At 43.5% G+C, this 26,982-nt stretch overlaps 2 protein-coding genes and 1 long non-coding RNA gene across 4 annotated transcripts; 2 read left to right on the forward strand and 1 right to left on the reverse strand.

Annotated features, from left to right (window-relative positions):
- Window positions 1-359: 359 nt before the first annotated feature.
- On the forward strand, window positions 360-12,778 carry bmi1a (BMI1 proto-oncogene, polycomb ring finger a). The gene is made up of 10 exons (XM_086102571.1): window positions 360-712; window positions 2,861-2,987; window positions 3,073-3,169; window positions 3,251-3,306; window positions 3,463-3,510; window positions 4,233-4,344; window positions 4,483-4,525; window positions 4,631-4,729; window positions 4,847-4,927; window positions 11,851-12,778. The coding sequence occupies exons 2-10, from the start codon at window positions 2,876-2,878 to the stop codon at window positions 12,157-12,159; spliced, it is 957 nt and encodes a 318-aa protein (XP_085958697.1). The 5' UTR covers window positions 360-712; window positions 2,861-2,875; the 3' UTR covers window positions 12,160-12,778.
- Window positions 12,779-21,720: 8,942 nt separating this feature from the next.
- Window positions 21,721-26,474, forward strand: spag6 (sperm associated antigen 6). Its single transcript, XM_086102032.1, has 12 exons — window positions 21,721-21,818; window positions 22,121-22,190; window positions 22,256-22,351; window positions 22,429-22,595; window positions 22,773-22,956; window positions 23,060-23,265; window positions 24,014-24,187; window positions 24,265-24,417; window positions 24,766-24,957; window positions 25,042-25,158; window positions 25,237-25,382; window positions 26,196-26,474. The coding sequence occupies exons 2-12, from the start codon at window positions 22,166-22,168 to the stop codon at window positions 26,257-26,259; spliced, it is 1,524 nt and encodes a 507-aa protein (XP_085958158.1). The 5' UTR covers window positions 21,721-21,818; window positions 22,121-22,165; the 3' UTR covers window positions 26,260-26,474.
- On the reverse strand, window positions 21,727-25,314 carry LOC147186709 (uncharacterized). Of its 2 annotated transcripts, XR_015098925.1 has the most exons (7): window positions 25,244-25,314; window positions 25,088-25,177; window positions 24,895-24,945; window positions 24,316-24,789; window positions 23,959-24,154; window positions 22,759-23,133; window positions 21,727-22,048 (listed from the first exon to the last, which is right to left on the reverse strand). It is a non-coding gene; the product is annotated as an uncharacterized LOC147186709 (long non-coding RNA). The 2 variants fall into 2 exon arrangements; XR_015098924.1 differs by having other exon boundaries at window positions 24,316-24,945.
- Window positions 26,475-26,982: the final 508 nt, after the last annotated feature.

Raw genomic sequence — 26,982 nt, forward strand, 5'->3', positions numbered from 1 at the left:
TGTTTATCTCGTATGTTCAAAATGTTTTTGTCAAGCGTCATTTCAAAACAAAACAAATCAGACGTCACACACCAAAGCGCGATTATTACTGGTTTGATATGCCGGGTAAAAGTGTCCTTTCGGGTTGAAAAACACACAACCAGCCTAATGCGTTTTCCCACGCGGAACGTGACGCGCGGCGGTTCATTTTCGCTGACTTATTCCTCGGGAAAAGCAAGACCAAAATAATAATAATAAATAACGGCCGACAGTAATTGCCAAGCTCCTTTAAGCAGAGGCTCACGTGACCGAAGCGGGGCGGTCCAAGTACAAGCCATTTTGGGGACGGTGTCAGTTTCCACGGAGAGCGCGCGCGCACGCGCACTCGCACACGCACACACTACCGCCGCTGCTTTCCACTCAGGAGGAGGGGGCCAAGTGGGTATTTTGGAGGCAAAGTTGCAGTAGCCAAGTGCCGACCGGACCCAGGCGACGCCGGAGGACTTCGGCTCGCGGTGCCAGCGCCGATCGGACACGCTCGCCAAGTGCGCGTTTGCCCGCGGAGGGCGGCGTTCGCGTCTCCCGTGTGAAATGCGCTCGGCTCGGCCACTGACAGCGTCTGCAGCCTGCTTCAAGATGGCGGCTCAGCTGCGATTCATTCGCTGCTGATTCGCCTCCCAACTTTCATTGTCTGTCCGCCCCCCAGCCGCAGCCAGCCGATCCCGGCACGCAGGTACGTGCTTCCGGCGTCACCGCAGCCTCGAAGCGGCACCCCGCGCGGTCGTGTCGCGGATCTTTTCGCGGCTCCCCCCGCGCGCCGATCCAGCGGCGGATGTTGAGGCTTTCGTCGGTGCGGCGAGCAACGACCGACGTGGAGCTCCGTGTGTGTCTGCGCACTTTCTGAGGGATCTCTCGGCGAAAAGAGGTTCCCAGCTCGGGTTCAAAGCCGATTGAATTCACGGCCGCACGCCGGCTTCCACGGCGTGTCCGCGGGCTTTGCGTCGGGGCGACTTGATGCCGGATCGGGATTGTTTAACGTGCTTTTTTGTTCGTGTAATGTGGCAGTTCGCGGGTAAAGCGCGACGGACTCGGTTGAGATGTTAGCACGATCGAGACGTTCGGAGCCTCCTAACGGGGCGCGTTTGCTCGGAGCCTCCTCATTTTATAGAAATGTCACCTTTGGGAGCTTGTGCACCAGACGCGGCCGCATTTGTACATGTCTGTGACATCGTTCTCGAGTTATTAACTTAACTTGGATGACTACTCGGTCAAAGCAAATGTGTATGCGCCGTTCATCCTTCAGAAGGTTCGGAACCGTCTGCTTTTGTTCGCATTGGTTCGGGTGACCCCCGTGCGTCCGAACGGCTGCTTTGCTTCATTTGGTGGATAGCTTCGAAAGAAATAAAATCAATCAATACATAAAGGAATGCCGCAGCTTTACAAAAGGCCCCTTGTTTGTTTGGCGGAGCTGGCAAAATCATCAGGGATTCCTTTTGGAGTTCCGCGGCTCGGATCCAGCGCGGGCTGCTCATTTGTTGCAATTAAACGTAATTAGGAATATTCGCATGTTCACCGATTTTGGGGAAGTGCAGCCGCGACAGAATTGACATGTCTGTCAATGCCGTCGTGGAGCCTGTCACGCACTCTGGGGGGGGTGGTCGCTGGACGACCACACATTACACATGCATCAAAACAACAAAAAATCGATCCTGTTTGCTTCGATAATGTGAACAAAAGTTCTTCTCGGTGTTAGATTTTTATTTGCTCTTTTTACGAGTTCGGGAGAAAAATAACAGCGTGCAAATGTGCCGTCAGTCCTTCCAAAAATCTTCGGCACCCACTCGCTTTATTCGTTGTTCGCTCAAAAAGTGCATGTGATCAAGTCCACGCGAACGCCCTTTGGATCCCTTGACGCTCCAAATCTGTTTTGTTGGGTCTCAAGTATAGGCGCACTTTTTTGGCGTGTTGCATGAATCCTGCATGCTCCTCTTGTCTTGATCTGAGAAATAAGAGCAAGAATTTCGTCAGCGCTTTCTGGGTCGGAAAATGTCCAATCTTTCTGCAAATATATATATAAAAAAATGCACTTCTCAATGAAAAGGACTGATGTTTGCCATCCGCGGAAATGCGCTAAATTGGATTTCTGTTGGGAAATTGCTGAAAGAAGCAAGCTCATTGAGCGCGTCCCGGTAAAACTGACGCGACCCTCGCGCAGTCCACATTTGACACCAACGCGGTCGCGGGAGAAGCCGAAGCGGGTTTATTTAGTTTCCCTGCACAAAATGGCAGCCCCGCAGTCGGCATGCACGCAGTGTGCAGATTCCACGCCGCGGCTCCGCGTGTGCGTGCGGATATGTGCGCTCCCCTCTCGGGTGTGATGCATCCAACTCGCCGCCCGCGCGCTTTAATTTTTCAATGAATCGCCTATCTTGTTATTCGAGCGCCCACTCGAGAATCGTCAAAAATGGTTGCCATAGAAACACAGTGGGATTCGCCCCAACACCTGAGGTGAGACGCGCACCCCCTCACGCTCCACATTTGACTGTGTCAAAATGAAGAGTTAAAATAGTTACTATAACTTATGACGGGGAGGTTGCATTGCAAAGCAGTTGGGCAAAAAAAAAAAAATCGATATGCCTGCGTGGATATTGTTTGTGGAAGCTTTTCTTGTAAGCGGCTACTCCCGCGCCCTTTGAAAGTAGCGCAGGCAATGCAAGGCGACGTATACGAACGCCTTTGTGGTGAAGATTTATGACGCTTATGATGCAATTAGCATAAAAGATGACGTTGAAGTGAAGCAAACGGCCGGCTTTGTGCAAACGGCGCTCTGAATGTCGGTCGGTCTTTTTTCTTTTCCCCTATGACGTCTCCGCGCCATCAGCTCCTTTGGCTCATCATGCATCGGACGACGAGGATCAAGATTACCGAGCTCAACCCTCACCTCATGTGCGTTCTGTGCGGGGGTTACTTCATCGACGCCACCACCATCATCGAATGTCTACACTCATGTAAGTATGCCGGCGCACCAGCCCAATGCGCATTCATTCCCTTGGCGCTGTCAGGTGATCCAGACCTATTTCGGTTGTCTTGCAGTTTGCAAAATGTGCATCGTCCGATACCTGGAAACGAGCAAATATTGCCCAATCTGTGACGTGCAAGTGCACAAAACCAAGCCTCTGCTCAACATTAGGTGAGAAACGTCCTCTTCTCAAACGTCAAACGTCGCGTCATCTCTTTTCACCTTCTTTCAACGTGTGCAAAATGTGTACAGGTCTGACAAAACTCTGCAGGACATCGTGTATAAACTGGTGCCAGGCCTGTTTAAAAGTAAGTAACACACACAAGCCTGAAATAGATGAAGAGAAACCGTTGTTGGAATTTGCACCTTTTTTTGTAACTGTTGCATCATCACAACATGCATTTAATTTGATTTAGATTGTTGACAGTGAGCACACCTTTAATCAGCCATTTTTCATCTGACAGGTGAAATGAAGAGGAGAAGAGACTTTTATGCTGAACACCCAGTGGAAGGTGAGACTTCAGTTGAAAATCACACAAAGCTAAGCGGTAGGGCTGAACGATTTTGAAAAATGATCTCATTGCCCCCCCCCCCCTTCTCAATATTACATGTGTTATTTAATATGCAATTATTTTTTCAAGCTGCTCCTCCCATGAATTTTTTTCAACCAAACGTGCAATAAATAATCTGTATTGAAATAAATAATATCCGATTTATCCTAGAGAAATGTTTTGTCGGTTTCCACTAAAATAAAAGCAAATAAACACGCATTCCTATGAAAGACAGTTCATTTGCCTCAATAAGCGTTGTTAACTTCCGAAACACTTTGTTCATGACCACATCACAAAATTCCAAACGACCATCTTCGCGTCTGCATGCATTAGAAATCGTGAATCACATGACCACAATCAGGACAAATCTGTGGCTTTGTCACTTCAGCTTTCATGTTGCAAGAATTGCTTATCCAAATGCTTAATAAATAAATCTACATATAAAAATAAAGCCAACCTACCTATTGAAATGAAGCTGAGAGCCCCCACCCCAACCCTAAAAAAGAATTGTAGTCATTTGAAAATTTGCGTGGATGCATTTTTTGCATTTCTCGCCATTTTACTCACCGTTCTATTGAAGATAGAACCCCCCCTTGACGTTTGATTCGACAGCTTGTAATACTTTGGAATCAAATGGAAAACCGGTGTATTTTGTTTGTCGTGGCCGCCTCTTTACTCTGCAGCTTCTAACGGCTCCAACGAAGACCGAGGCGAGGTGGCAGATGAGGACAAAAGAATAATCACAGACGATGAGATCATCAGCCTCTCCATTGAGTTCTTTGACCGGAGTGCCAGGTAAGAGGACCTTCAAATTTCCAATCCACTATCCTCCCAATTGCTCCCCTTGACCTCGATCATCTCACGCCCGATTTGCAGTATGTGACTTTTGTGTCGTGGGCTGTCGAGTAACGGCATGCGTTTGATTCTGTGCAGACTGACTGGTGGACTTGAGGACAAGCATTCAAGCAAAGATCAGGTGTGCACATTTTCCGCTTCGACCAGAAATATTTTGCGGTTCAGTCAATTCCACTTCTTGAAAAGGCAACCCATTCCTTTTTCTTTCTCTCTAATTTTCGGGCAGGTGGCAAACAAAAGGTACCTGCAGTGTCCGGCGGCAATGACCGTCATGCATCTGAGGAAGTTCCTGCGCAGCAAAATGGACATCCCCAACACTTACCAGGTCTTTTCTTGTATTTCTGAATGTTTTATTGATTTATTGATTTTTTTATTAATGTGTTGATCATATTCTTCGCCTTTTGGAAATATATCTCTTTTGAATTATTTGTTTTGTCGATAGGTGGAAGTGATGTATGAAGATGAACCCCTGAAAGATTACTACACGTTAATGGACATAGCGTATATCTACACTTGGAGAAGGGTGAGACTAATTCACATAATCATCTGCATTTGGGATTCCCGTTTTCTTTTCGTGACACCAAAATGTTTGGAGGAAAAAAAGGTGCTGTTGTTGCGTCCGTTTGCAAAGTCACAATTGTATCACATGGGGTTGTGTAGTTTGTATCCTTGTCGAAAACAATGAACGGGTGCAGGGGGGGGGGGACATTCTGTCTCTTGTTTTGTTTACTTTGGGGCGATTTAAAATATATATACACTTTAAGTTTTACTCAACTTATGCATTTTATTGAGGATTTTTCTGGCGCTTTTTTCAGTTTGTAATATAATCCTCAGTTTATAGTTTACTATAGTTGGGAAGGAGCTGATAACAAATCATTGTCAAGCTCTGTCTAATATGTTTACCCCAGAAGAAAAATATAAACCGGGAGGGGGACATTTTTATTTTGTAGATACTTCGAATACATCGTTTTTTTTGGGCTAAAAACGCCTTACTATACAAGGTCGTTGTTTGTGGGCCAAAAACGCCTGACTATATAGGCGTTTTTAGAGGAAAAAAAAGACAAAAAAACGACCATGTATAGTAAGGCGTTTTTAGCCGAAAAAAACGACCATGTATAGTAAGGCGTGTTTAGCCGAAAAAAACAACCATGTATAGTAAGGCGTTTTTAGAGGGAAAAAATGACAGAAAAAACAACCATGTATAGGAAGGTGTTTTTAGCCGAAAAAAACGACCATGTATAGTAAGGCATTTTTAGCCCAAAAAAAACCACCATGTATACTTAGGCGTTTTAAGCCCAAAAAAACGACCATGTATAGTAAGGCGTTTTTAGCCCAAAAAAACGACCATGTATAGTAAGGCGTTTTTAGCCCAAAAAAACGACAATGTATAGTAAGGCGTTTTTAGCCGAAAAAAACGACCATGTATCGTAAGGCGTTTTTAGCCGAAAAAACGACCATGTATAGTTAGGCGTTTTTAACCGAAAAAAACGACCATGTATATAGTAAGGAGTTTTTAGCCGAAAAAAAACGACCATGTATAGTAAGGCGTTTTTAGAGGAAAAAAAACGATCATGTATAGTAAGGCGCTTTTAGCCAAAAAAACGACCATGTATAGGAAGGCGTTTTTAGCCGAAAAAAACGACCATGTATATAGTAAGGCGTTTTTAGCCGAAAAAAACGCCATAGTATATAGTAAGACGTTTTTAGCCCGAAAAAAACGACATATTATAGTAAGGAGTTTTTGGCCAGAAAAAAACAACAGGCGTTTTTAGCCCGAAAAAAACGACATAGTATAGTAAGGCGTTTTTTGCCCGAAAAAAACGACATAGTATAGTAAGGCGTTTTTAGCCCCAAAAAAACGACATAGTATAGTAAGCCGTTTTTGGCCCGAAAAAAACGACATAGTATAGTAAGGCGTTTTTTAGCCCGAAAAAAACGACATAGAAAAGTAAGGCGTTTTTGGCCCGAAAAAAACGACATAGTATAGTAAGGCGTTTTTAGCCCGAAAAAAAAACTGACATAGTATAGTAAGCCGTTCTTGGCCCGAAAAAAACGACATAGAATATATGGTAAGGCGTTTTTGGCCCGAAAAAAATGACATAGTATAGTAAGGCGTTTTTGGCCCGAAAACAACGACATAGTATAGTAAGTAGTTTTTGGCCCGAAAAAAACGACATAGTATATATAGTAAGGCGTTTTTTAGCCCGAAAAAAACAACATAGAAAAGTAAGGCGTTTTTGGCCCGAAAAAAACGACATAGTATAGTAAGGCGTTTTTGGCCCGAAAAAAACGACATAGTATAGTAAGGCGTTTTTAGGCCGAAAAAAATGACAAGAGTATAGTAAGGCGTTTTTAGCCCGAAAAAAACGACATAGTATAGTAAGGCGTTTTTAGCCCGAAAAAAATGACGAGTATAGTAAGGCGTTTTTAGCCTGAAAAAAACGACATAGTATAGTAAGGCGTTTTTGGCCCGAAAACAACGACATCGTATAGTCAGGCGTTTTGGGGCCGAAAAAAACGACATATTATAGTAAGGCGTTTTTGGCCCCGAAAAAAACGACATAGTATAGTAAGGCGTTTTTGGCCTGAAAAAAACGACATAGTATAGTAAGGTGTTTTTGGCCTGAAAAAAACAATATAGTATAGTAAGGCGTTTTTGGCCCGAAAAAAACGACATAGTATAGTAAGGTGTTTTTGGCCCGAAAAAAACGACCATGTATTTTAGCCCGAAAAAACAACATAGTATAGTAAGGCATTTTTGGCCTGAAAAAAATGACATAGTATATATAGTAAGGCGTTTTTGGCCCGAAAAAAACGACATAGTATAGTAAGGCGTTTTTGGCCCGAAAACAACGACATAGTATAGTAAGTAGTTTTTGGCCCGAAAAAAACGACATAGTATATATAGTAAGGCGTTTTTTAGCCCGAAAAAAACAACATAGAAAAGTAAGGCGTTTTTGGCCCGAAAAAAACGACATAGTATAGTAAGGCGTTTTTGGCCCGAAAAAAACGACATAGTATAGTAAGGCGTTTTTAGGCCGAAAAAAATGACAAGAGTATAGTAAGGCGTTTTTAGCCCGAAAAAAACGACATAGTATAGTAAGGCGTTTTTAGCCCGAAAAAAATGACAAGAGTATAGTAAGGCGTTTTTAGCCTGAAAAAAACGACATAGTATAGTAAGGCGTTTTTGGCCCGAAAACAACGACATCGTATAGTCAGGCGTTTTGGGGCCGAAAAAAAACGACATATTATAGTAAGGCGTTTTTGGCCCCGAAAAAAACGACATAGTATAGTAAGGCGTTTTTGGCCCGAAAAAAACGACATAGTATAGTAAGGTGTTTTTGGCCTGAAAAAAACAATATAGTATAGTAAGGCGTTTTTGGCCCGAAAAAAACGACATAGTATAGTAAGGTGTTTTTGGCCCGAAAAAAACGACCATGTATTTTAGCCCGAAAAAACAACATAGTATAGTAAGGCATTTTTGGCCTGAAAAAAATGACATAGTATATATAGTAAGGCGTTTTTGGCCCGAAAAAAACGACATAGTATAGTAAGGCGTTTTTGGCCCGAAAACAATGACATAGTATAGTAAGGCATTTTTGGCCAGAAAAAAAACGGACATAGTATAGTAAGGCGTTTTTAGTCCGAAAAAAATGACAAGAGTATAGTAAGGCGTTTTTAGCCCGAAAAAAAACGACATAGTATAGTAAGCCGTTTTTGGCCCGAAAAAAACGACATAGAATATATGGTAAGGCGTTTTTGGCCCGAAAAAAACGACATAGTATAGTAAGGCGTTTTTGGCCCGAAAACAACGACATAGTATAGTAAGTCGTTTTTGGCCCGGAAAAAACTACATAGTATATATAGTAAGGCGTTTTTTAGCCCGAAAAAAACAACATAGAAAAGTAAGGCGTTTTTGGCCCGAAAAAAACGACATAGTATAGTAAGGCGTTTTTAGCCCGAAAAAAACGACATAGTATAGTAAGGCGTTTTTAGCCCGAAAAAAACGAAAAAAATGACAAGAGTATAGTAAGGCGTTTTTAGCCTGAAAAAAACGACATAGTATAGTAAGGCGTTTTTGGCCCGAAAACAACGACATCGTATAGTCAGGCGTTTTGGGGCCGAAAAAAACGACATATAGTAAGGCGTTTTTGGCCCCGAAAAAAACGACATAGTATAGTAAGGCGTTTTTGGCCCGAAAAAAACGACATAGTATAGTAAGGTGTTTTTGGCCCGAAAAAAACGACCATGTATAGTAAGGCGTTTTTTGCCGGAAAAAAAAGACATAGTATAGTAAGGCGTTTTTAGAGGGAAAAAATGACAGTATAGTAAGGCATTTTTGGCCCGAAAAAAATGACATAGTATAGTAAGGCGTTTTTGGCCCGAAAACAATGACATAGGTATTGTAAGGCATTTTTGGCCAGAAAAAAAACGGACATAGTATAGTAAGGCGTTTTTGGCCCAAAAAAAACGACATGGTATAGTAAGTCGTTTTTGGCCCGAAAAAAACGACATATATTATAAGGCATTTTTGGCCCGAAAAAAACGACATAGTATGGTAAGGCGTTTTTGGCCTGTGAAAAACGACAGTATAGTAAGGCGTTTTTAGCCCGAAAAAAACGACATAGTATACTAACGCATTTTTGGCCCGAAAAAAACGACATAGTATAGTAAGGCGTTTTTGGCCCGAAAAAAACGACATGGTATAGTAAGTCGTTTTTGGCCCAAAAAAAACGACATGGTATAGTAAGTCGTTTTTGGCCCGAAAAAAACGACATAGTATAGTAAGTCGTTTTTGGCCCGAAAAAAACGACATGGTATAGTAAGTCGTTTTTGGCCCAAAAAAAACGACATGGTATAGTAAGTCGTTTTTGGCCCGAAAAAAACGACATAGTATAGTAAGGCGTTTTTGGCCCGAAAAAAACGACATGGTATAGTAAGTCGTTTTTGGCCCGAAAAAAACGACATAGTATAGTAAGGTGTTTTTGGCCCGAAAAAAACGACCATGTATAGTAAGGCGTTTTTTGCCGGAAAAAAAAGACATAGTATAGTAAGGCGTTTTTAGCCCAAAAAAACGACATAGTATAATAGTAAGGCATTTTTGGCCCGAAAAAAATTACATAGTATAATAGTAAGGCGTTTTTGGCCCGAAAACAATGACATAGGTATTGTAAGGCATTTTTGGCCAGAAAAAAAACGGACATAGTATAGTAAGGCGTTTTTGGCCCAAAAAAAACGACATGGTATAGTAAGTCGTTTTTGGCCCGAAAAAAACTACATAGTATAGTAAGGCGTTTTTGGCCCGAAAAAACCGATTTGGTATATAAGGCGTTTTTGGCCCAAAAAAAACGACATATATTGTAAGGCATTTTTGGCCCGAAAAAAACGACATAGTATGGTAAGGCGTTTTTGGCCTGTAAAAAACGACAGTATAGTAAGGCGTTTTTAGCCCGAAAAAAATGACAAGAGTATAGTAAGGCGTTTTTAGCCCGAAAAACCCCCGACATAGTATAGTAAGCCGTTTTTGGCCTGAAAAAAACGACATAGTATATATAGTAAGGCGTTTTCGGCCCGAAAAAAACGACATAGTATAGTAATGCGTTTTTGGCCCGAAAAAAACGACATAGCATAGTAAGTCGTTTTTGGCCCGAAAAAAACGACAGTATAGTAAGGCGTTTTTAGCCCGAAAAAAACGACATAGTATATATAGTAAGCCGTTTTTGGCCCGAAAAAAACGACATAGTATAGTAAGTCGTTTTTGGCCCGAAAAAAACGACATAGTATAGTAAGGCGTTTTTGGCCCGAAAACAACGACATAGTATAGTCAGGCGTTTTGGGGCCGAAAAAAATGACATATTATAGTAAGGCGTTTTTGGCCCGAAAAAAACGACATAGTATAGTAAGGTGTTTTTGGCCCGAAAAAAATGACATAGTATAGTAAGGCGTTTTTAGCCCGAAAAAAACGACATAGTATACTAAGGCATTTTTGGCCCGAAAAAAAACGACATAGTATAGTAATGCGTTTTTGGCCCGAAAAAAACGACATAGCGTAGTAAGTCGTTTTTGGCCCGAAAAAAACGACAGTACAGTAAGGCGTTTTTAGCCCGAAAAAAACGACATAGTATATATAGTAAGCCGTTTTTGGCCCGAAAAAAACGACATAGTTTAGTAAGTCGTTTTTGGCCCGAAAAAAACGACATAGTATAGTAAGGCGTTTTTGGCCCGAAAACAACGACATAGTATAGTCAGGCGTTTTGGGGCCGAAAAAAATGACATATTATAGTAAGGCGTTTTTGGCCCTGAAAAAAATGACATATTATAGTAAGGCGTTTTTGGCCCTGAAAAAAACGACATAGTATAGTAAGGTGTTTTTGGCCCGAAAAAAACAATATAGTATAGTAAGGCGTTTTTGGCCCGAAAAAAACGACATAGTATAGTAAGGTGTTTTTGGCCCGAAAAAAATGACATAGTATAGTAAGGCGTTTTTAGCCCGAAAAAAACGACATAGTATAGTAAGGCGTTTTTGGCACGAAAAAAACGACATGGTATAGTAAGTCGTTTTTGGCCCAAAAAAAACGACATGGTATAGTAAGTCGTTTTTGGCCCGAAAAAAACGACATAGTATAGTAAGGTGTTTTTGGCCCGAAAAAAATGACATAGTATAGTAAGGCGTTTTTAGCCCGAAAAAAACGACATAGTATAGTAAGGCGTTTTTGGCCCGAAAAAAACGACATGGTATAGTAAGTGGTTTTTGGCCCAAAAAAAACGACATAGTATAGTAAGGTGTTTTTGGCCCGAAAAAAACGACATAGTATAGTAAGGCGTTTTTGGTCCGAAAAAAACGACATAGTATAGTAAGGCGTTTTCGGCCCGAAAAAAACGACATAGTATATATAGTAAGGCGTTTTTTGGCCCGAAAAAAACGACATAGTATAGTAAGGCGTTTTTGGCCTGAAAAAAACGACCACGTATAGGGCTAAAAACGGCTTACTACACATGGTCGTTTTTTTCGGCTAAAAACGCTTTACCTGACCTTGCTATACATGGTCGTTTTTTTCGGTCGTTTTTTCGGCTAAAAACTCCTTACTATATACATGATCGTTTTTTTCGGCTAAAAACGCCTTACGATACATCGTCGTTTTTTTTTGTTTCATTTTTTCCCTCTAAAAACGACTTACTATACATCGTCGTTTTTTTCGGCTAAAAACGCCTTACTGTACATGGTCGTTTTTTTCGGTTAAAAACCCCTTACTATACATGGTCCTTTTTTTCGGCTAAAAACGCCTTGCTATACATGATCGTTTTTTTCGGTCGTTTTTTCGGCTAAAAACTCCTTACTATACATGGTCGTTTTGTTCGGCTAAAAAGGCTTTGCTATACATGGTCGTTTTTTCGGCTAAAAACGCCTTACTATACCTGGTCGTTTCTTTTCCTCTAAAAAAACAGACAGGCCCACTTCCGCTCCAGTATCGAGTCCGGCCGAACTGCAAGAAGCTGAAGGTGAGCCACAGCCAGCAGGAGAGCGACTCTGCCAGCGACAAAGCCGGAAGTCCCGCTGAAGCCCCGTCCACGTCCTCCTCTCTGCCGAGCCCGGGCGATGCAGCGCAGTCCTCGCTGCCTCCTCCTCACGGCCATCCAGGCAAAAACGTGAATGGGACCCTGGCGGTGGCCCTCTCGACTCCCAGCCGCCCTTTCACACAGCTCGGCAAGCCCCGGAAGGTTTCGCTCACCGGCTCAGCGACCTCGTCGGGATGACAACACCGAGCGGACCGGGCCGGCCAACGCGAGACACGCTCAGCTCACCCCGTTCCCAGGCCAACATTGATCCATTGTAGTGTCTTTCGCTCTCCGGTCTGACGTTTTATGGTTGTGTCCTTTCTGTAGTACATTTCACAATAAAAGAACCGGGAAATTGCGTGGGACTTCTATTATAAAGTATTTGGATGTCGGAGAGAAAGAACCGCATTTACTCCTTTTGTCGTAACACAGGATTTATTTTTTACAGCAACAAAACAAGTCTTTTCTTTTCGCCCAATTTTCACAAAACGTTCACGATGACATCTGGAGCTTCCTCAGCCCACGTCTCATTTCGTTGTTTTCAGGAGGAAAACTACGCATTTTAACCGTTTTCCAGAAGCCACGTGTACATAGCAATATACAGTCATGCCTTTTCAATTAACGGCGATGTTTTTTTTGTTTTTGTTTTTTTTTAATGGCAAACATTTTCCGTTTGTGCGACATTTCACGCTCATGATGTCATGTCACTCGTGTTTTCCGTTTTTTTGTTGATTCTCTCGATTGTATGGACAACTTATTGTATTGTTACTGTTGCACAGTATAAAACATCTAAATAAAAACTTTTACACGCAAGCTATGATCAACCTTGACTTAATTTTTTTTTTCCATACACTGAACATGTATTTTATAATTGGCTTTTTCAACTGACATCTCAATTCATGCGGTGGAATTTGAGTACAATGACAGTTTTAATTAGCCGTTTTTGGCCCGAAAACAACGACATAGTATAGTAAGGCGTTTTTAGCCCGAAAAAAACAACATAGTATAGTAAGGCGTTTTTGGCCCGAAAAAAAACGACATAGTATAGTAAGGCGTTTTTTGGCCCGAAAACAACGACATAGTATAGTAAGGCGTTTTTGGCCCGAAAACGACATAGTTTAGTAAGGCGTTTTTGGCCCGAAAAAAAACGACATAGTATATAGTAAGGCGTTTTTAGCCTGAAAAAAACGACATAGTATAGTAAGGCGTTTTTGGTCCGAAAAAAACGACATAGTATAGTAAGGCGTTTTTAGCCCGAAAAAAATGACAAGAGTATATATAGTAAGGCGTTTTTAGCCCAGAAAAAAAACGACATAGTATAGTAAGGTGTTTTTGGCCCGAAAAAAACGACATAGTATAGTAAGGCGTTTTTGAGCCGAAAAAAAACGACATAGTATAGTAAGGCGTTTTTGGCACGAAAAAAACGACAGTATAGTAAGGCGTTTTTGAGCCGAAAAAAACGACATATTATAGTAAGGCGTTTTTGAGCCGAAAAAAATGACATAGTATAGTAAGGCGTTTTTGAGCCAAAAAAAACGACATAGTACAGTAAGGCGTTTTTGAGACGAAAAAAAACGACATTGTATTGTAAGGCGTTTTTGAGCTGAAAAAAAGACATAGTATAGTAAGATGTTTTTGGCCCGAAAAAAACGACATAGTATAGTAAGGCGTTTTTGAGCCGAAAAAAAACGACATAGTATAGTAAGGCGTTTTTGAGCCGAAAAAAAAAGACATAGTATAGTAAGGCGTTTTTGAGCCGAAAAAAAACGACAGAGGAAAAAAACGCCTTACTATACATGGTCGTTTTTTTCGGCTAAAAACGCCTTACTATACATGGTCGTTTTTTCGGCTAAAAACGCCTTTTTATACATGGTCGTTTTTTCGGTCGTTTTTTCGGCTAAAGACGCCTTACTATACATGGTCGTTTTTTTCGGCTAAAAACGCCTTACTTTACATGGGGTTTTTTTCCGGCTAAAAAAGCCTTACTATACATGGTCGTTTTTTTCGGTTAAAAACGCCTTGCTACACATCATGTTTTTTTTGGTTGTTTTTTCTGCTAAAAACGCCTTACTATACATGGTCGTTTTTTTGGGCTAAAAACGCCTTGCTATACATGGTCTTTTTTTTCGTTCGTTTTTTTGGCTAAAAACAGCTTACTATACATGGTCGTTTTTTTCGGTCGTTTTTTTCGGCTAAAAACGCCTTACTATACATGGTCGGTTTTTTTTTTGGCTAAAAACGCCTTACTATACATGGTCGTTTTTTCGGCTAAAAACGCCTTGCTATACATGGTCGTTTTTTCGGCTAAAAACGCCTTACTATACATGGTCGTTTTTTTTGGGCTAAAAACGCCTTACTAAACATGGCCTTTTTTTTCGGCTAAAAACGCCTTACTATACATGGTCGTTTTTTTCGGCTAAAAAGCCCTTACTATACATGGTCGTTTTTTTCGGCTAAAAACTTCTTACTAAACATGGTCATTTTTTTCGGCTAAAAACGCCTTACTATACCATGGTCGTTTTTTTCGGCTAAAAACGGCTTACTATACATGGTCGTTTTTTTCGGCTAAAAACGCTTTGCTATACATGGTCGTTTTTTTCGGTCGTTTTTTCGGCTAAAAACGCCTTACTATACAGGGTCGTTTTTTTGGGCTAAAAACGCCTTACGATACATAGTCGTTTTTTTGGGCTAAAAACGCCTTCCTAAACATGGTCGTTTTTTTCGGCAAAAAACGCCTTTCTATACATGGTCGTTTTTTTCGGCTAAAAACCCCTTACTATACATGGTCGTTTTTTTGGGCTAAAAACGCCTTACTAAACATGGTCGTTTTTTTCGGCTAAAAACGCCTTACTATACATGGTTGTTTTTTTCGGCTAAAAACGCCTTACTATACATGGTCGTTTTTTTTCGGTCGTTTTTTCGGCTAAAAACGCCTTACTATACATATCCTTTTTGTTGGCTAAAAACGCCTTACTATACATGGTCGTTTTTTTCGGCTAAAAACGCCTTACTATACATGGTCTTTTTTCTGTCATTTTTACCCTCTAAAAGCGCCTTACTATACATGGTCGTTTTTTTCGGCTAAAATTTAAATTGTCCTTTTTTTCGGCTAAAAATTCCTTACTATACCTGGTCGTTTTTTTCCTCTAAAAACACAGATGGGCCCACTTCCGCTCCAGTATCGAGTCGGCCGAACTGCAAGAAGCTGAAGGTGAGCCACAGCCAGCATGAAAGCGACTCTGCCAGCGACAAAGCCGGAAGTTCCGCTGAAGCCCCGTCCACGTCCTCCTCTCTGCCGAGCCCGGGCGACGCAGCGCAGTCCTCGCTGCCTCCCCCTCGCGGTCGTCCAGGCAACAACGTGAATGGGACCCTGGCGGTGGCCCTCTCGACTCCCAGCCGCCCTTTCACACAGCTCGGCAAGCCCCGGAAGGTTTCGCTCAACGGCTCGGCGACCTCGTCGGGATGACAACACCGTGCGGACCGGGCCGGCCAACGCGAGACACGCTCAGCTCACCCCGTTCCCAGGCCAACATTGATCCATTGCAGTGTCTTTCGCTCTCTGGTCTGACGTTTTATGGTTGTGTCCTTTCTGTAGTACATTTCACAATAAAAGAACCGGGAAATTGCGTGGGACTTCTATTATAAAGTATTTGGATGTCGGAGAGAAAGAACCGCATTTACTCCTTTTGTCATAACACAGGATTTATTTTTTACAGCAACAAAACAAGTCATTTTTTTCGCCCCATTTTCACAAAACGTTCACGATGACATCTGGACCTTGCTCAGCCCACGTCTCATTTCGTTGTTTTCAGGAGGAAAACTACGCATTTTAACCGTTTTCCAGAAGCCACGTGTACATAGCAATATACAGTCATGCCTTTTCAATTAACGGCGATGTTTTTTTTTTTGTTTGTTTTTTTAATGGAAAACATTTTCCGGTTGTGCGACATTTCACGCTCATGTCGTCATGTCACTCGTGTTTTCCGTTTTTTTGTTGATTCTCTCGATTGTATGGACAACTTATTGTATTGTTACTGTTGCACAGTATAAAACATCTAAATAAATAAAATCTTTTACACGCAAGCTATGATCAACCTTGACTTTAATTTTTTTTTCCATGCAGTGAATATGTATTTTATAATTGGCTTTTTCAACTGACATTTCAATTCATGCGGTGGAATTTGAGTACAATGACAGTTTTAATTAGGCATTTTTGGCCCGAAAACAATGACATAGTATAGTAAGGCGTTTTTGGCCCGAAAAAAACGACATAGTATAGTAAGGCGTTTTTAGCCAAAAAAAACGACCATGTATAGTAAGGCGTTTTTAGTCGAAAAAAACGACCGAAAAAAACCACCATGTATAGTAAGGCGTTTTTGGCCTGAAGACAACGACAAAGTATAGTAAGGCGTTTTTGGCCCGAAAAAAACGACATAGTATAGCAAGGCGTTTTTGGCCCGAAAAAAACGACATAGTATAGTCAGGCGTTTTTGGCCCGAAAACAACGACAAAGTATAGTAAGGCGTTTTTAGCCCGAAAAAAATGACATAGTATAGTAATGCGTTTTTGGCCCGAAAAAAACGACATAGTATAGTAAGGCGGTTTTAGCCTGAAAAAAACGACATAGTTTAGTAAGGCGTTTTTGGCCCGAAAAAAACGACATAGTATAGTAAGGCGTTTTTGGCCGGAAAAAAACGACATAGTAAGGCGTTTTTAGCCCGAAAAAAACGACATAGATGTCACGTTGCGAGGTGGTGGTGGACCCCAAAAAGCAGGCAGGAGGGAGGAGCAGGGTGTATTTGAAGAATTGTATTTGAAACAAAGAAAACTACATCCAAAACAAACAAAGTCCAAAGTATCAAACAAAAACCATGACTAAAGCTAAAACATAACAATGAACTAAACATGACAGAAACTAAGTGCAAACAGCAACACACATGACAGTAGCCCTCCCTCAAGGGACGGATCCCAGACGTCCCAAAGTTATCCAAAAGGGTTGCCTCGCCGGGGAACAGGAACTAAAAGCGACGGCAACCCTTGCCTCGCCGCAGAACAAGAACACACGCGACGGCGACCTTCGCCTCGCCGAAGTACATGAACGATAAGCGACGGTGACCTTCACCTCGCCAGGGAACAGGAACAAAAGCAACGGCAATCCTTTTGGCTGGGCGTGGCCTGACGTGGACGGAGCTCGACGTAACGGGGGACATGGAACAGCCGGACGTGAACAGGGGCTTGGCCTGACGTGGGCGTGGACGTGGCACGGCTCGTCGTCAACGTGAATGTGACTCTGCTCCAACAGACACGTGACGAGCCTCGGCTCAACGTAGACGCGGACGGGGCTCGGCCCACCGTAGACGCGGCTTGACGAGACGAAAACAGGACAGCTGCATCCCCAGCGCTGCCTGAAAGGGGAAAGGGTGTCAGCCGCAGACGCGCTCCGCCAGGCACATGGTGGAATAGGGAACAGTCCTTAGTACCTGCGGGGTCCAGGTGGTCGGGTCATTCTGTCACGTTGCGAGGTGGTGGTGGACCCCAAAAAGCAGGCAGGAGGGAGGAGCAGGGTGTATTTGAAGAATTGTATTTAAAACAAAGAAAACTACATCCAAAACAAACAAAGTCCAAAGTATCAAACAAAAACCATGACTAAAGCTAAAACATAACAATGAACTAAACATGACAGAAACTAAGTGCAAACAGCAACACACATGACAGTAGCAAGAGCAACACACATGACAATAGAATAGTAAGGCGTTTTTGGCCCGAAAAAAACGACATAGTATAGTAAGGCGTTTTTAGCCCGAAAAAACCCCACATAGTATAGTAAGGCGTTTTTGAGCCGAAAAAAAACCGACATAGTATAGTAAGGCGTTTTTGGCCCGAAAAAAACGACATAGTATAGTAAGGCGTTTTTGGCCCGAAAAAAACCACATAGTATATAAGGCGTTTTTAGCCGAAAAAACAACCATGTATAGTAAGGCGTTTTTAACCGAAAAAAACGACCATGTATAGTAAGGCGTTTTTAGCCGAAAAAAACGACCATGTGTAATAAGGCGTTTTTAGCCAAAAAAACGACCATGTATAGTAAGGCGTTTTTAGCCGAAAAAAACGACCATGTATAGTAAGGCGTTTTTAGAGGAAAAAAACGCCTTACTATACATGGTCGTTTTTTTCTGTCATTTTTTCCCTCTAAAAACGCCTTACTATACATGGTCGTTTTTTTTTGGCTAAAAACACCTTACTATACATGGTCGTTTTTTTCTGTCATTTTTTCGGCTAAAGACGCCTTACTATACATTGTCGTTTTTTTCGGCTAAAAACGCCTTACTATACATGGGGGTTTTTTTCGGCTAAAAAAGCCTTACTTTCCATGGTCGTTTTTTTCGGTTAAAAACGCCTTACTATACATGGTCGTTTCTTTCGGTCGTTTTTTCGGCTAAAAACGCCTTGCTATACATGGTGGTTTTTTCGGTCGTTTTTTCAGCTAAAAACGCCTTGCTATACATGGTGGTTTTTTTCGGTCGTTTTTTCGGCTAAAAACGCCTTACTATACATGGTCGGTTTTTTGGGCTAAAAACGCCTTACTATACATGGTCGTTTTTTTAGGCTAAAAACGCCTTACTATACATGGTCGGTTTTTTTGGCTAAAAACGCCTTACTATACATGGTTGTTTTTTTCGGCTAAAAACGCCTTACTATACATGGTCGTTTTTTTCGGCTAAAAACGCCTTGCTATATATACATGGTCGTTTTTTTCGGTCGTTTTTTTCGGCTAAAAACGCCTTACTATACATGGTCGTTTTTTGGGGCTAAAAACGGCTTACACATGGTCGTTTTTTTTCGGCTAAAAACCCCTTACTATACATGGTCGTTTTTTTGGGCTAAAAACGCCTTACTAAACATGGTTGTTTTTTTCGGCTAAAAACGCCTTACTATACATGGTCGTTTTTTTCGGTCGTTTTTTCGGCTAAAAATGCCTTACTATACATGTCGTTTTTTTCGGCTAAAAACGCCTTGCTATATATACATGGTCGTTTTTTTCGGCTAAAAACGCCTTACTATACATGGTCGTTTTTTTCGGCTAAAATTTAAATTGTCCTTTTTATTCAGCTAAAAACGCCTTAGTATACATGGTCTTTTTTCTCGGCTAAAAACGCCTTACTATACATGGTCGTTTTTTGGGGCTAAAAACGGCTTACTAAACATGGTCGTTTTTTTTCGGCTAAAAACCCCTTACTATACATGGTCGTTTTTTTTGGGCTAAAAACGCCTTACTAAACATGGTTGTTTTTTTCGGCTAAAAACGCCTTACTATACATGGTCGTTTTTTTCGGTCGTTTCTTCGGCTAAAAATGCCTTACTATACATGTCGTTTTTTTCGGCTAAAAACGCCTTACTATACATGGTCTTTTTTCTGTCATTTTTACCCTCTAAAAGCGCCTTACTATACATGGTCGTTTTTTTCGGCTAAAATTTAAATTGTCCTTTTTATTCAGCTAAAAACGCCTTACTATACATGGTCTTTTTTCTCGGCTAAAAACGCCTTACTATACCTGGTCGTTTTTTTCCTCTAAAAACACAGACGGGCCCACTTCCGCTCTAGTATCGAGTCGGCCGAACTGCAAGAAGCTGAAGGTGAGCCACAGCCAGCATGAAAGCGACTCTGCCAGCGACAAAGCCGGAAGTTCCGCTGAAGCCCCGTCCACGTCCTCCTCTCTGCCGAGCCCGGGCGACGCAGCGCAGTCCTCGCTGCCTCCCCCTCGCGGTCGTCCAGGCAACAACGTGAATGGGACCCTGGCGGTGGCCCTCTCGACTCCCAGCCGCCCTTTCACACAGCTCGGCAAGCCCCGGAAGGTTTCGCTCAACGGCTCGGCGACCTCGTCGGGATGACAACACCGAGCGGACCGGGCCGGCCAACGCGAGACACGCTCAGCTCACCCCGTTCCCAGGCCAACATTGATCCATTGTAGTGTCTTTCGCTCTCCGGTCTGACGTTTTATGGTTGTGTCCTTTCTGTCGTACATTTCACAATAAAAGAACCGGGAAATTGCGTGGGACTTCTATTATAAAGTATTTGGATGTCGGAGAGAAAGAACCGCATTTACTCCTTTTGTCATAACACAGGATTTATTTTTTACAGCAACAAAACAAGTCATTTTTTTCGCCCCATTTTCACAAAACGTTCACGATGACATCTGGACCTTGCTCAGCCCACGTCTCATTTCGTTGTTTTCAGGAGGAAAACTACGCATTTTAACCGTTTTCCAGAAGCCACGTGTACATAGCAATATACAGTCATGCCTTTTCAATTAACGGCGATGTTTTGTTTTGTTTTTTTTTAATGGAAAACATTTTCCGGTTGTGCGACATTTCACGCTCATGACGTCATGTCACCCGTGTTTTCCGTTTTTTTGTTTATTCTCTCGATTGTATGGACAACTTATTGTATTGTTACTGTTGCACAGTATAAAACATTTAAATAAATAAAAACTTTTACACGCAAGCTATGATCAACCTTGACTTTAATTTTTTTTCTCCATGCACTGATCATGTATTTTATAATTGGCTTTTTCAACTGACATTTCAATTCATGCGGTGGAATTTGAGTACAATGACAGTTTTAATTTTGTCAGTTAAATGCATGTATTCGATATTCATTGAAAATAAACTATTGATTAAAAGGCACGTGTGAATGAGCACGTTTTTCGTTGCCTCGGACGAATCAATAGGTATAAAGCAACACAGCGGCTTTTTGCGGAATAAAATTTGTTCACTTAAAGCAAGCATTCATATTTTATGAGATCACTTCCGTTTTGCAATCTCTTCGTTCAAGAAAATTACAGCATCCAACATAATTATTGAATTCAAGATGACTAAATCGAAATTTTCTTTTTTTTCTTGTGCCGTTTTATAAATGTACCAGTTCCCCCTTCCTCACGCGTATTAGAGCACAATTACTGTCAGTTGCAGTGACAGACGAACTCGTTTTGATTGTCATGAACAAACAAGGTTCTATCGAATTAAAGCCATAAATTTAGCAAGAGCAAAACATTCGCGTGGTACGGTTTTCCCTTCACGTCGAGTGGTCTTGTCTTGCAGCGTTCCTGTTGCGATTGGCTCTAAAATGACACACACACAAAAAAACACATCCATTTGTTCAATTTGTTGAACTGAGCCGATACGTTTTGTTTGTGATTGCGATAAACGTCAACCTATCACACCAAGTACCGTGGGTTGATGTTCACGTGGTTCCGCGGGTGACATTTGCTCTTTGGCCGGCATTCTTTTGTGCACTGCAGGTCGACAGAGCGCCCTTGTGCGCTTGTAAAGCTGTGCCTTAAAAATAGATCATCATTGAGTTTCGAAAGCTCGCATGCCCGCGCACGCACACACACAAAAACACGCGCGGACGCGGGCGCATGAGGGTGTTCATCAAAGCTACAAAAAAAGCATTGGTGCAATTGGATTTTTACCGTCGTACAGTAAATATTTGTATGAACACTTTTAGGCCGTGAATATATGACAAAGTAAAATCAGTAAAAATCAGTCGTGTCTGTTTTTAGCGTAGTGATCACACAAAGGATAACATTTTTGGGTGTCAGCTTCGTTTTTTTGAATCGTTGCTAACCCCGAAACAAAAGAGCGAGTCATAACCACGCTTTCAGTTCACGTTTCATGCAAAGTTGTCACTTCGGAACAGGAGTGACGACTTTGTCCGAATAGACGATCTCGGCCAAGTGTGGCGGCGGCGGCAGCGGTGTTGTTGCCATGGTGACACTTGTCAACACAGACTTCTCAGCGCGCAGACTCACCTCCCAGTCAACTGGCTGCCAAAAGATCCTCGGGAGAAGTCGTCGGTGAGTTTTGTGAGCTCCGCGAGGTTGGCTTCGCGTGCAGGGTTTTGCGCTAAGCTCGGAAAGCAACCAATGCACACACCTTGGATTCACGCTCGACGAAAAACGCAGTCGTTCGGTTGACGCGCGTCGGCCTCTCTCTTTGTCACAAAATGCGGAATGCGGTGACGCAAAGAACCTCGGGACTTCTTGCGGTTCGGCGTTGTCTTCGTCACCGTTTTCAAACCAGAAGCCTAAAATCAGCGGAAAAATAAAAGCGATGACGTGGAGCGGCTAAATGACGATACTCACACTTCCATGTGCAGGTTTGAATACTCTTCTTGAAACCGTTCCGTTTGGCGGCTGGCACGATGACTCAAAGGCAGATCGTCCAAGGTGAGTTGATTTTCTCACTCGCGCGAGCGAGATGTGCGTCTGATTCGCGTTGTTGTGCCGCGCAGTCTTTGAGCAGTACAACAAATCGAGAATGCAATTTGTGCAAACGGTTGCTGATCTGGCGGACCGGCCACAAAACATCGAAATCCTCCAAAGAGCAGGTAGGAGGGAGAAAGTCCGTTGATTTGCAACTTCTGTCTCGATGGTGCGTCATCACCCCGCCCCCCCCTCCCCGCAGGTGTCATGTCGATGCTGAGGCCCCTGATGCTGGATGTGGTTCCCGGCATCCAGCAAAAGGCCGCCTTGGCCCTGGGCCGCCTAGCGGTCCACAACGCTGACCTGGCCGACAATTTGGTGAAGGAAGACATCCTGCCCCAGCTCATCCGCTCGCTCACCATACAGAACGTGAGTGCATTCGCCAGAGCGGGACGCAAACGCATCCATTGCGCCGGGAAGAGGTTCCCACTGTTGGCGGAGCCCAGTGACCGATGAATACTTCTCGGCATCGCAATAAAACAGAACTGTAAAAACAAGACCAAATCATTTTCTGTTGAAAGCCTTCTCTCACGTGTGTTTATCCAGCGGTTGTATAAGAAAGCGGCGGCGTTTGTGCTGCGCGCCGTGTCCAAGCACTCCCCAGAGCTCGCTCAGGCTGTGGTGGCCAGCGGAGGCGTGGACGCGCTGGTTCTCTGTCTGGAGGACTTCGACCCCGGTGTGAAGGAAGCTGCCGCCTTGGCTCTGGGTTTCATCGCGCACCATAATGACGGTGAGAGCGACGTGCTGTCTTTGCATTCAACTTGCCGGCCTTGCAGATCACTTTCACATTTCCCCATCTGTGCGTGTGGACTTTTTTTCTTCCTCTTTCGTAGCCTTGTCCCAGTCCATTGTGGATGCGGGTGCAGTCCCCATGCTGGTGTTGTGCCTCTTGGAGCCCGAAATCGCCCTGAAACGCACCGCGGCTTCAGTGCTCAGTGACATTGCCAAACACACGCCAGAATTGGCCCAAATTGTGGTGGAAGCCGGCGCCATTGCACATCTGGCTCAGATGATCCTCAACCCGGACACCAAACTGAGGGTAAGGCCCACGGAGGAGTTTCGACATAGACGTGTGTAAATTGCCCACCTGTCAGTCCATCGCCAATGGAGTCGGGGTTTTTTTTTCGGCTAAAAACGCCTTACACATACATGGTCGTTTTTTTTCCCTCTAAAAACACCTTACTATACATGGTCGTTTTTTTCGGCTAAAAACGCCTTACTATACATGGTCGTTTTTTTCAGGCGTTTTTTCGGCAAAAAACGCCTTACTATACATGGTCGTTTTTTTCGGCTAAAAAAGCCTTACTATACATGGTCGTTTCTTTCGGCTAAAAACGCCTTACTATACATGGTCGTTTTTTTCGGCTAAAAACGCCTTACTATACATGGTCTTTTTTTCGGTTAAAAACGCCGTACTATACATGGTCTTTTTTTTCGGTTAAAAACGCCTTACTATATACATGGTCGGTTTTTTTTCGGCTAAAAATGCCTTACAATACATGGTCGTTTTTTTCGGCTAAAAACGCCTTACTATACATGGTCGTTTTGTTTCGGCTGACTCGTCCCTGTTTTCGCCGGCACACTGACGGTAAATGACGGAAGTTTACGGATAGATCCTGATACGTGTCAGCAGTGCGTACCGGGCTCTGCCGAGCCCTTTTTTTTTTGGTTTTGTTTGGGGTTTTCAAAGAAATCAGTCAGAGGCTGTCTTCCGGTGGACTGAGATGCTTACGGTTAATCCGAGCGGTCTTTCTCAGGAAGCAACAACCGTGCTTTTCTCCACACAGAGGCAGGTATTCTCTGCTCTCGGTCAGATCAGCAAACACTCGGTGTGCCTGGCGGAGATGGTGATCGAGGCCGACGTCTTCCCTGCAGCCATAATGTGCCTCCGGGATCCGGACGAATGCGTGAAAAATAATGTCACCATTCTGATGAGAGAGGTGGTCAAACACACGCCTGAGGTAGTTAGTGCACACAGGCGCTCGAGCACCGATACAAGATCACACACCGAGTAAGACACGTGTCACCGTTTTTGCAGCTGTCCCAGGTAATCGTCGATTGTGGCGGCACGTCCGAAGTGATCACCTACCTTGGCGAGTGCCGCGGAAGCCTGCGGTTGCCCGGGATCATGATGTTGGGATATGTGGCAGCGCACAGTGAGAAGTTGGCCATGGCTGTCATTCTCTCCCAAGTAAGTGGCTCGCTTTTTTGCTTTGGCTCCCGTACCCCGTTGCGAAGAAGCCGTCCAAAGCCCTTTTCGCACTGCGCTCGTTCAACGTATTTGGAAACGGTGACGGAGCAGTCGACCTAGAAGCAAAAAGGGAGACTTTTGCCAAATGGCAATATGAAGTTTCAAATTAGCTTCATGAACCAATTGTATTTTTTGGACATCCTGGCGCCGCCCCTCTCAAAAACAACTTTTGAGGCGTCTCGCCGCGCGCTGTCGTCACCGCATACACAATGCAGGGGTTCGTCGGCTGCGCGCTGCGCCCTGCGGTGCGGACGGGGCTTCACGCTTCCATTCCTGCCGTCCTCGCAGGGCCTGCTCCAGCTGGCTCTGTGTCTATCGGAGGAGACGCAGCATCACATCAAGGCCGTCACTGCTTGGTGCATAGGCCAGATAGGACATCACACCCCCGTGCACGCCAAGGCTGTCGCCACTGCCAACCTGCTGCCCAAACTGCTGCAACTCTACATGGACGCCAACAGCTCGGAGGACCTGCAGACCAAAGTACGCTCTTGAACAGGAACGTAACACATGCTTCGGTGCACTGTTTGATTTAAGATTTAAATCCACAACAACCTTTTGGTTTAGAGTAAGAAGGCTCTGAAGATGATCCTACAGAAGTGTACCTTCCTACCTGCGCTGGAGTCCCTCCTCTACGATGCGCCGAGCAACATCATCAAACACGTTGTCTGCCAGTTCAGCAAGGTGGGCCGCTCAAAACAACCTAAAAATGGGCAATGGCGCCATCCCAAATGTGATTTCGCTACTCGTCTCATCCTACAGGTATTACCTCATGACAGTCAGGCTCGCCGTCAGTTTGTGACCAGCGGAGGGTTAAAGAAAGTGCAAGAGATCCAGGCGGAGCCGGGCTCCGTCCTTCAGGAACACATCAATTCGATCAACAGCTGCTTCCCGGAGGAGATAGTCAGGTACACGCGCTTTCGACTTCAGTCTGTGTGAGAACTCCAACTTGTCCTCTGAGCCATGCCTGTACAGGAACACACTCTCGGGAAGACCGGTGCAACAACTATGAGATAAGGTTGCGCAACAATGGACACAATACATTCAAAAAACAAACAACAACTAAAAACCCAGACAAAATTGCTACGCCTCTCTTCCTCAGAGATAGCGTAAAATTACTTGTAATCAGGTTTGAAATTTGATGCATTGGTGTCGGTGTCTGTATAAAGAGGAAAAAAAAGCTCATGATACTATGTAGAAAATCACGATATTGTATATATATTATGTTTTTGTACATAACAGCAGTAACCCCCCTCACTTTGTGGAGGAACTCAAACGTGTTACTTCCCCCTTGATCTGGTGATTAGTGTGCATCTGAACCATAGGTGGCTACAACATTCCGAATTCAAAATAAACGGCACCAATAAACTAACTGGCAGAGTTTGCTGGAAGTGCACAAAAGGAAAATAACCTGGCCTAGTACACAGATGGGGTGCTTTTAATCTGGTGACATAACGGGTTGAACTTTACGCCTTGTCCTGGCATCGCTAAATTATAAGGCAGAAAATCTTTGCATCAGTTCGATCCCAACCATTCCGGGAAAATCATTATTTTTGTTGACTGAATGAGCTGAAAGGAGCTGTACACCTAAATGGTTACAAAAAACAGCATCTAGGTTGAAGGATGAAGAAACGATGGCGAAAGTACTTCCACGTGCATACACACATTCATGTCGCAAAAATTATGTTGAAAATAATGATGCTTTGTGTTTGCCCTTTCAGGTACTACTCTCCGGGCTACTCAGAAGTCTTGTTGGAGCGCTTAGAGAACTTTAAGATATCTTGAGAGCAGCCGGCCACCCCCACGACTCGTCCCTGCAATAACACCGCACGCTTCAAATATGCCTCAAACATTCACGATGTCACTGGATGTTTGATGATTGATCATGAAACAGTGTAGACTAGGCCATCATAAAACACTCAGACTGCATGCACACGATTGAAACTTGTACCTTCAGGAGAAGGATAAATGCGAACTAACATGAAATAAAAGACTGCGTTAACATCAATTCATTGGCCCCGTTCAGTGAGCGACGGAACGGCATTTTTCTTTGTTATTATTATTATTTTTTTAAACTGAAAGTCATATCGCGACGGTTTCCGTTTGTGGAGGCGTCTTTCGTTCACGTGAGGGACGAAGCTACGCAGTGCCCCCTGGCGTCCGCAACCGCGCACTGCGCCTCAGCTGCTGCCGCCGCCGCACTATTTTGGTGCTTTTGAGGCCGCGCGCGTGCGCGTGCGGAGCAGCTGCAGCGCACATGGCAAACTGCTCTTTGTTGATTGTCTCGCGCCCACATGCACGCTCGCTTCTCACAGTTTTGTCGCCTTGGCCGAGGGAGCCGAGCAGCTGGCATCTCGCTCCACCTCCTCTTTAAACAAGATGCGTTTCAAGCCTCATCCGTTCAGAATTCTCTCTTTCAAGGTGCCATGGACAACCACCGGTTGGCTCCCTTCAGCGTGTCGCTAATACGGTTGCTTGCAATGAATCTGTCCAATAGCAATCATCAAT

Source organism: Hippocampus guttulatus, chromosome 21 (assembly GCF_054856545.1).
Source record: "Hippocampus guttulatus isolate MCC_2025c chromosome 21, RoL_Hgut_1.0, whole genome shotgun sequence".
In the NCBI taxonomy this organism is placed as follows: Eukaryota; Metazoa; Chordata; class Actinopteri; order Syngnathiformes; family Syngnathidae; genus Hippocampus; species Hippocampus guttulatus.